The sequence below is a fragment of the Perognathus longimembris genome, chromosome 14, assembly GCF_023159225.1.
Source record: "Perognathus longimembris pacificus isolate PPM17 chromosome 14, ASM2315922v1, whole genome shotgun sequence".
Classification (NCBI taxonomy): Eukaryota; Metazoa; Chordata; class Mammalia; order Rodentia; family Heteromyidae; genus Perognathus; species Perognathus longimembris.
Window position 1 is genome coordinate 60,222,550 of NC_063174.1, and position 8,128 is coordinate 60,230,677.

The window sequence follows — 8,128 nt, forward strand, 5'->3', positions numbered from 1 at the left end:
GGTGAGAGGCACGCGCGCGGGGCAGTGGAGGGGGCAGTGGGGCGGGGGCTCTGGGCTCCTCTGGGAAAGGCAGGCTGGTAGGAGAGGAGGGAGGGTGGGAGGCGGTGGGAGGGGGAGGAGTTCAGAGGTAGGAAGGCGCCCGAAGCCCCGTAGCGCCCACGGAGGGGAGAGGGCTGAGGCCCGGCTGCCGGGCCAGGCTGTGGGGGGCGGAGCCCGGGGCCACCCCAGGGCTTGCCTGCGGGGAGCAGGACGCCTCCTCGGATCCTCCAAGGACCCCAGGGGCCCCACTGCCCCAGGGGGGAAGGGTGGCAGTGCCTGCCAGCCCCACCTGCCCGCCGCCCACAGGCAATGCGAGGCAGAGGGGCGCCGTGAGCATGCTCCTAGAAGCAGGCCACGCAGAGGCCGGCCGGCCCGAGCCACGCCAGGGCCCAGCGCCCGCGCCCCCCCCCCAGCCTCTCCAAGTTGCTCCTGGACACCAACCGGACCCCATGCCACATGTCCTTCCTTTCCTCTCCCCGGGCCATCCCTGCCTGAGCAAGGAAACGGGGTGCTCAGGGGGCCCGGAGGCCCCGCATGACCCACCAAAGCCCAGGCTTCCCCAGCCCCAGCGGGGCCGGTGCTGGAGGGGTGGGGGGCTACTGGGAGAAGAGCTAAGGGGGAGACCAGAAGGAGGGGGAAGTGGGAGGGAGGAGAGCACCAGAGTGACAGTCCCCAAGCCAGGTTCTCTGCCCCAAGGGCCAGGAGGCCAGTGCCACCTGGACCCTGGCTCTGCTCTCACCTGCACACAACCCGACGCCACGGAGACGGGGAGCGGCTGGCCGGAGCCCCCGCCCGTGTCCTAGACCCAGGCCGCATAGGCGAGGCCCGCTCCCCTCCAACACCCCGCAGCTCCCGGGCAGCTGGGTCAGGAAGGGCTGCCTTGCTGTCCCACCTCCACCTGTGGGCGAGGCCCACCTAGGAGGCCAGGGGCCCAACTTACACCTGCCCCACAGACACACACACACACACACACACAGTCATGTACACTCGTGTACACAGGCACACGGCCAACAGCACCCCCCCAGCCTGGGCTCTCCCACCCCCCCAGCCCGGGCTCTCCCAGCCCCCCCCCCCAGCCCCGGTTCTCCCAGCCCAAGGTGGCTTCTCACCTTCTGAGGCCGGATATGGGAAAGAGGGGAACTATCCCATGGCACCCTAAATCCTGTGTGGGGCTGGCAGAACCCCAACCTTAGACTGGCACCTCTCACAGAGCAGGGGTCAAGGATGGGGAGACTGTCCGCCTGAGGTTGGACCCCCCAACCTCCTCTCACTCTGCCCGGGAAGGGAGGGAGTCTCGGCGCTCCGCACGTCAGCCCTCCTGCAGGAGGCCGCCTCCTCCTGCCCTCCTCCCAGCCCTCCGCCCCACTCCCAAAGCAGAGGCCCGAAGGGGGGACAAGTGGCCCGCCAGGGGGACCGCCGCGGAAGCCCCACTCCCAGCCAGGTGTGCTCGGGGAGAACGCGGCGTCCACCTGAAGACCCCCGTCCTGGGGTGCGAAGTGCCCGCTCCGGGCCGCCCTAGGTGGAGAGAAGGGAGCCACCTGTGCCCCGGGGTCCTGGCGCCCGCGCCGGAGCTCCGCCGGCTGGAGCCACAGGTCCCGCGGCGCTCTCCCGCCGGAGCCCGGCCAGCGGCGGCGAGGAGCGCGGCGCCCGCGAGCGCCTGCCGCGCGCCGGCTCGGCCCTGCCCCGCGCGCGGTCAACTTCTTCAGACAAGTTCCCGGGCGGTGGGAGCTCGCCCGCAGCCCGGCCGGCACGGGGCGCGGCCTCCGCCGGGTCCGGAGAAGTTGGGCGCCGGTCCCCGCGGGCTGGACTGCGAGGGCGTCCCGGGCGGCGAGGCTTCCCGGCGGGGGTGGACGGCAGCCGGCCGGGGCCAAGGCCTTGCCCTGGGGACGCGGCGAGGCCGCGGGGGGGGGGGGGAACCCCAGGTCAAGGCCCCTCCCCAACCCGCCTCCCCGAAGCCCGGGAAGCCGGCCTCGCGCCCCGCGCGCCAGGGATCCGGTCCGGGGCGCGGCGCGGAGCTAGCCGGGGCTCGTGGGGTTGGGGGGCGGCCCCGCGCCCCTAAGAGCCCGAGCCCCCGTTCTCGGCTGAAAGTACGCGTTCCACGCGTCCGGGCGCCGCCGCGGTGAGTCGGGCCGCCGCGCTCGGCCTCGCGAAGGTGGCTCCGTGCGGGCGCTCCGGTCTCGACGTTCCCGGGGCAGAGAGCAACGACCGGGGACGAACGGGACGGGTGCGCCCGGCGGCCGGGGCTGCGCCGGGCGAGGCCGGCGGCGAGAGGGGAGCGCTCCGGCGTTCAGGCAACAGCTACCCCTAGTGGGAGAGCCGCCCGGGGCCGGCGCCGCCCCGCGCCCGCCGCCCCGCCGCCCCGCGCCCGCAGCGCCCTACGCCCGGGGCGCTCCCGAGCCGCCGGCGGGCCCGGGGCGGCGGCGCCGTCCCCCGCGCCCCCGGGCTCCCGCGCCCAGCGCCGGCCGGCCCGCGGACCCTGCCCCGGCTCCCCTCGGCGGGACCCGCGCGGCCGCTGGCCGGGGAACCGCGGCGCCCTGGGGACCGAGATGGGACGGGGCGGGCGCGGGGCGGGCGGCGCGGGCTGGAGCGGCGCGCGGCAGCGGCGGGCAGCGGCGGGGGGCGCCGAGCGCGGTGTGCGTGGCGGGGCGGTGCGGGGGGCGGCCGTGTGCGAGGCGCGAGTGTGAGCGCGCGCGGGAGGCGGGCGGACGGGCTCCGGCAGTCGAGCGGCGCCCGCGGGCGAGCCGGAGAGGCGGCGGCGGGGACCCAAAGTTGCCTCCCCGCGGGCCCGCGTCCACCGCGGGGCTGGAGTCGGGGCCGCCGAGGCCGCGGCCGCGGGCCTGGCCTCCCGCGGTACCTGGGCAGCGGCCCCGCACGAGCGGCAGCGGCGCGGGCGGCGGTGGCGGCGGCGCGCGGGAAGCGAACCGGAGCTCCGGCGCGGCGCGGCGGCCGCCGGGGAACTCGGCTCAGGTGCGCGGCGAGCGGGGCGCGGGCCGGCGCCGAGCCGCGGGCGCCGGGGCCGCGTGCGGCCACCGCGCCGGCCGGAGGACCTCAGCCTCGCGCGCCCGCGTCCCAGACCCGGCCCCAAGTCCCGGGAGGCGGCGGCACCGCGGTCCCCCCGCCCCTGAGCACGGGCTGCGGGGCTCGGGCCCGCCCCCGCCCCCGCCGGCCCGCTCCGCCCCCGGCCCGCCCGCGCCCGCCCTCGGCCCGCGGTTTCTAGGGCATTGGCCGCGCCGCTGGGTGATCCCTTCGGGCTCAAGTTGCAGGGGGGCGGGCCCGGGCCCGGAGGTGGAGTCTCCCGCCAATTCCAGCCGTGGCTATAAATTGAGCTCCCCGCGCGGTGGAAACCCAGATGCCTCGCCAGGCCGCCTCGAGGCTGGTGGTCGAGGAGGTGGACGGGGCCCGGGGGCCTTCGGGGCCCGCAGCCACCATGCTCCGCTCCCTGCTGCTTCACTCCCTGCGGCTCTGCGCCCAGACCGCCTCGTGCCTCGTGCTCTTCCCGCGCTTCCTGGGCACGGCCTTCATGCTCTGGCTCCTCGACTTCCTGTGCATCCGCAAGCATTTCCTGCGCCGCAGCCACCGGGGGCAGCCCGAGCCCGAGGCGGAGCTCAACAGTGAGGGCGAGGAGGTGCCCCCCGACGACCCTCCCATCTGCGTGTCCGACGACAACCGCCTGTGCACCCTGGCGTCGCTCAAGGCCGTGTGGCACGGGCAGAAGTTGGATTTCTTCAAGCAGGCGCACGAGGGCGGGCCGGCGCCCAACTCCGAGGTGGTCTTCCCCGAGGGCTTCCGACGCCAGCGCATCCTGGACTATGCCCAAGGCAACCGCCCGCTGGTGCTCAATTTCGGCAGCTGCACCTGACCCCCGTTCATGGCGCGCATGAGCGCCTTCCAGCGCCTGGTCACCAAATACCAGCGCGATGTGGACTTCCTCATCATCTACATCGAGGAGGCGCACCCTTCCGACGGGTGGGTCACCACGGACTCCCCCTACGTCATCCCGCAGCACCGGAGCCTGGAAGACCGGGTCATCGCGGCCAGGGTGCTGCAGCGAGGCGCGCCTGGCTGCGCCCTGGTCCTGGACACCATGGCCAACTCCAGCAGTTCCGCCTACGGCGCCTACTTCGAGCGCCTGTACGTCGTCCAGGGCGGCACCGTCATGTACCAGGGGGGCCGCGGCCCCGACGGCTACCAGGTCTCGGAACTTCGCACTTGGCTGGAGCGCTATGACCAGCAGCTCCACGGCGCCCCGCCCCGGCGTTTGTAAACAGCCGAGGGACAACTGACCAGACGTGGCGGGCAGGGCCTTCGGGCCTTTGAGGCCCACGTGCGGGGGCCCCACACGAAGTCACGCTCGGTGGGACCTGGGTGACACTGCTGTACTGAGCCAGGGTTCGCAGCCACTCACAGACTTGCCTCCCTGGGACTCGCCTGTACCTGCCCGGCTCGCTGGAACTCCTCTCGGGAGCCTCGGGGTGACGGGCGAGCCGCCCTCCGCCTGCGCCGCCCCGGGCCCTGCCCCTCCTCTTCCTCACACCTCCCCGGGGCTCCTCCCGCCCCGTGCGCAAACTCCCCGGCCACGCCCGCGCGCCTCGCCGGAGCGCAGCTGGGCTCCCAGCGCGGCGAGCCGGCCGCTAGTTGCCTGGCACCCACCTGTCGCGCCCGCGGGAGCCCGGCGGCGGCGTCGGCGTCTGCCTGGTCCCCGAGGGCGGGGGCCGGGGTGGGGAAGCCCGGCCCGGAGCGTCGCCCCCTCCCTCGTTTTGGGCACCCGCGAGCCCCGCTGCTGATGACGAACCGACTCTAACTGGTCTCGACCACGAGCCGGCTCCGACCTGCCGGGGGCTGGACACAGCGCCCAGAGCGAGCGGGGGCGAGCGCTCCGGGTCCCCGCGGGGGGCCGCCCGGGGGCGGGGGGGCGGGGAGGGAGGAGGCTGGACGGGCGTGGGCCAGGGCCCCAAGCGCCCCGCGGAGAGAGGGGTCCCGGGCGGTGGTTTTCCTTGGGAAAGGAGCGTTGAGTCCCAAGCAAAGGTGGGGGGTCAGCCTGGAGTCCTGGGCTCGAGGACACCCCCCCCCCAGGCAGAGCTGCCCGGGGCGGCAGCGGGGCCCCGTCGTCGGGGCGGGGTTTGACGGAAACATTCCTTGTATATAAAGTTCTTTTAAGCTACCAAAATAAAGACTTGGGGTGAACTGCTTTCCGGCTGCTTTCGGTCCTTTCTGCTCCTCTGGCCGTGAGCTTCCTCCGCGCCCCGCAGCGACCCCGAGGAGGCTCAGCCGGCGGGGGCGCGGGCGCGGGCGGCGTGGGAAGGGGCGGGAGAGGCCTCTGCGGCCGCCCGCCGGTGCCCACGCACGCGCCCGGGGGATCCTAGCGCCCCCGCCGTCTAACTTCCCCGGCATCGGCGGGCCCCGGGAGGACGGAGGGGGCTTCCGACCTCGCCCGCCCCTCCGCAGCTGGGGTGAGCGGGGCCGCTCCCACGGCTGCGCGGGGGACTGCGGGGAGACCCCTGCCCCGCACCCCCTCCTCTGCCTCTGGAAGCCAGCACCAATCCCCCCACCCTCGCCCGCCCCGGCTGGGGAGCTGGGCGCCGTGGAAGGGTGGAGACCCGCAGTGGGGTGGGCGCCCCCAGGCAGCGGAGGGAGGCCGGGGCTCTGGGTGCGGATCCCGACCGCCCACCCCGCGCGCCCCCAGATCCGGGGAGGGGAACGCCCGCCCGCAGCGCCCGCGACACCTGAACGGAACTGCGAGGTGGGGACGGGGGCCCGGGGCCGAGGGGGCGGGGTGCCTCGGGTCCCGGGGTCACCCGGGGATGGGGCGCACCCCGGCGGTACGCGTGCGCACGGGGCGCTGGGGGGCACGGCAGGTGGGTTGGCAGGGACCCCGAAACAGGCCACCGGCGCCGAGCCCAGCCCCACGCCGCCTCTCCAAGGAAAGTCTGGGAACGGACGCCCCGCGACTCGGGAACTGTTGGGCTCTGGAAGCGCAGCTGAGCGGGAACTCCACGGGGCGCAGCCCGAGCCGGGAGCCCTCGGCCCCCCGCGACTGCGGGAGGGGGCCGCCCGCTCCCCCGGGCGCAACCCGCAACCTCGCTCCCCGGACGTCCCAGGCCTTCCCGGGGCGCGAGCTCCCCGCGGGGCTGATCGCCCGCCCTCCCCGCGCCGCGCCCGGGAGTCGCGGCTCCTTCTCCCCCCCCCCCCCCAGCCTCCCGTTCCCTTCCTCCTTCCCTCCCCCCTCCTCTGCCTCCTTCCCTCCCTCCCCCCTCCCCTTCACTGCCCCCCTCTCTTTCCTAGCGCCCTCTTCCCCTTCCCGCTTTCCCTCTCCCGCTTTCCTCCTCCCGTTCCTTCCTTCCTTTTGTGTTCCTTTCTCTCGGTTCTTTAAAGAAATCCTCCCTCATGAAACGCGTGCCCCGCGCAGAAACGCACGAGTCCAGAGCGGGAAACGCAGTTCAGCCGCGGTCACCTCCCCGCGCGCTCCCAGGCTTCTCGCCCTTTCCTTCCCCTCCCTGTAAATAAACAAATAAACAAATGCATACCTGAAGAACCCGCAGACCGTCCTTTTGCAACCTGCTACTTTTGCAGGCCTGGCAGGTATTCCTGGGGGGCCGCCCCCCCCATTTCCAAGTCATTGAGAGTCCTCGGTCCACAGGAGGGCAAGGGTGGGCGCTGTGGTGGGCATGCCAGAATGGGTCTTCATAAGCAACTTTAGGGCTCAGGAAGCCTGGAGCAGCCCCGCCCCTCCCCCGCTCCGCTGGGGGGGGGGGGGTGCTTTCCTCAGAACATCTTTAAACAGGCCTGTCTCCTGGCACGTTGTGAAGTTGCCTTCCAGAAAGTCTGCTTGACTGGTATTGTTATGCGCTTCACCACCTCATTCTTGAGAGGAAGGCAGGAAGGAGGGACCTTGAGTCCATATTAAAATGTAAATTCGGAAACATAGAAAGCAGGAAGTAAAAATCCTTAATAGCAGCATTGTCCTCACTGCAGAGGGTCATGAATCAGTTTACCCAATCAAGTCGAGCCTTGAGGAGAACTGAAATAGAATAAATGTGCTACAAATACCAGAGAAAACGACACCTAGAGAACTGGTGTTCCTTACAACTTAAGTTTCAGTGATGTAGAGAGTGTGTGTGTGTGTGTGTCCGTGTGTGTCCGGGTCACTGTCCTGAAACCTTCCATGGAAGTGTTTGCAAGCCCCACTGAACCGTCGGAAGTCTTCCCCCCACCCCCACCCCCGGGCCCTGTCTCCTGTGTGCACACGCCTATGTGTCACACGCTCAGGTCAGGCACTCGGGTTTGTAACCCACCCTCACGTGCTTTTCCCCCAGCCCCTGGCGGCCGCCGGGGCCCCCTCTGTTGACAGCCTGTCTGGTCCCAGCAGGTCTCCTGGGCGCCCCTCCCCGAGGACTCTGTCCTCAAGAATGCCGGGGTCAGGTGTAGGGACTGTGGGGTCCTGGGGGGGGGGGGTGTTTACCCAGGGCCCAGCCAGGATGGGCCGAGCATACTGACCAGAGCCAGAGTCCACAGGAAAGGCCTGCTGAGTCCCACTCCCGGGAAGACACGACAGGACACGCAGGAAGGTGTCCTGCAGGCCTTGGTGTGAGAAAGCGCGTCTGTCCCCAAGGCCAAGGCGGCCTCCCCAGGCTGTGGCGCGGGAAGGCGTCCAGGTGGAGGAAGGAAGAGGGGCCCTGGGCACCAGCCTCACACCGCAGCTGAGCTTTGGGGACTGGAACTGGAACTGGGGGCGGGAAGGTGGGGCAAGTGTCAGAGGAGGACAAGGGGAAGGAGTCCTGACTGGTTTGGGATGGGGGTGAGGGAGACTGAGAGGGCTGCTGCCCCTGAATGGGTGAGCTAACACCCCCCCCCCCCCGCGACCCAGCAACTGTCATTCACCCGGAGGAATGCCAAACCTGTGGAGGAAAGAGGAGGTAGGGACCAAAAAGCCATGCACCCCTCCTTGCCCATCTGCAGGGGCCTACGGAGTGGGGAGCAGGAGGTCTGAATGTCCAGCAAGGGCCCCACAGTGTGGCTGGGTCCCCCGGGACCGGCTTAGAGGAAAGGGGGTCACGATCCATCCCACGGATGAGGAGACTGGGGCTCGGTG

The 8,128-nt window shown here is 71.7% G+C and overlaps 1 protein-coding gene across 1 annotated transcript; it reads left to right on the top strand.

Annotated features, from left to right (window-relative positions):
- The first annotated feature begins 3,388 nt into the window (after nucleotides 1–3,388).
- On the top strand, nucleotides 3,389–4,303 carry Dio3 (iodothyronine deiodinase 3). Its single transcript, XM_048362884.1, has one exon. It carries the CDS (start codon nucleotides 3,389–3,391, stop codon nucleotides 4,301–4,303), a length of 915 nt encoding a protein of 304 aa, XP_048218841.1.
- The last annotated feature ends 3,825 nt before the right edge of the window (nucleotides 4,304–8,128 follow it).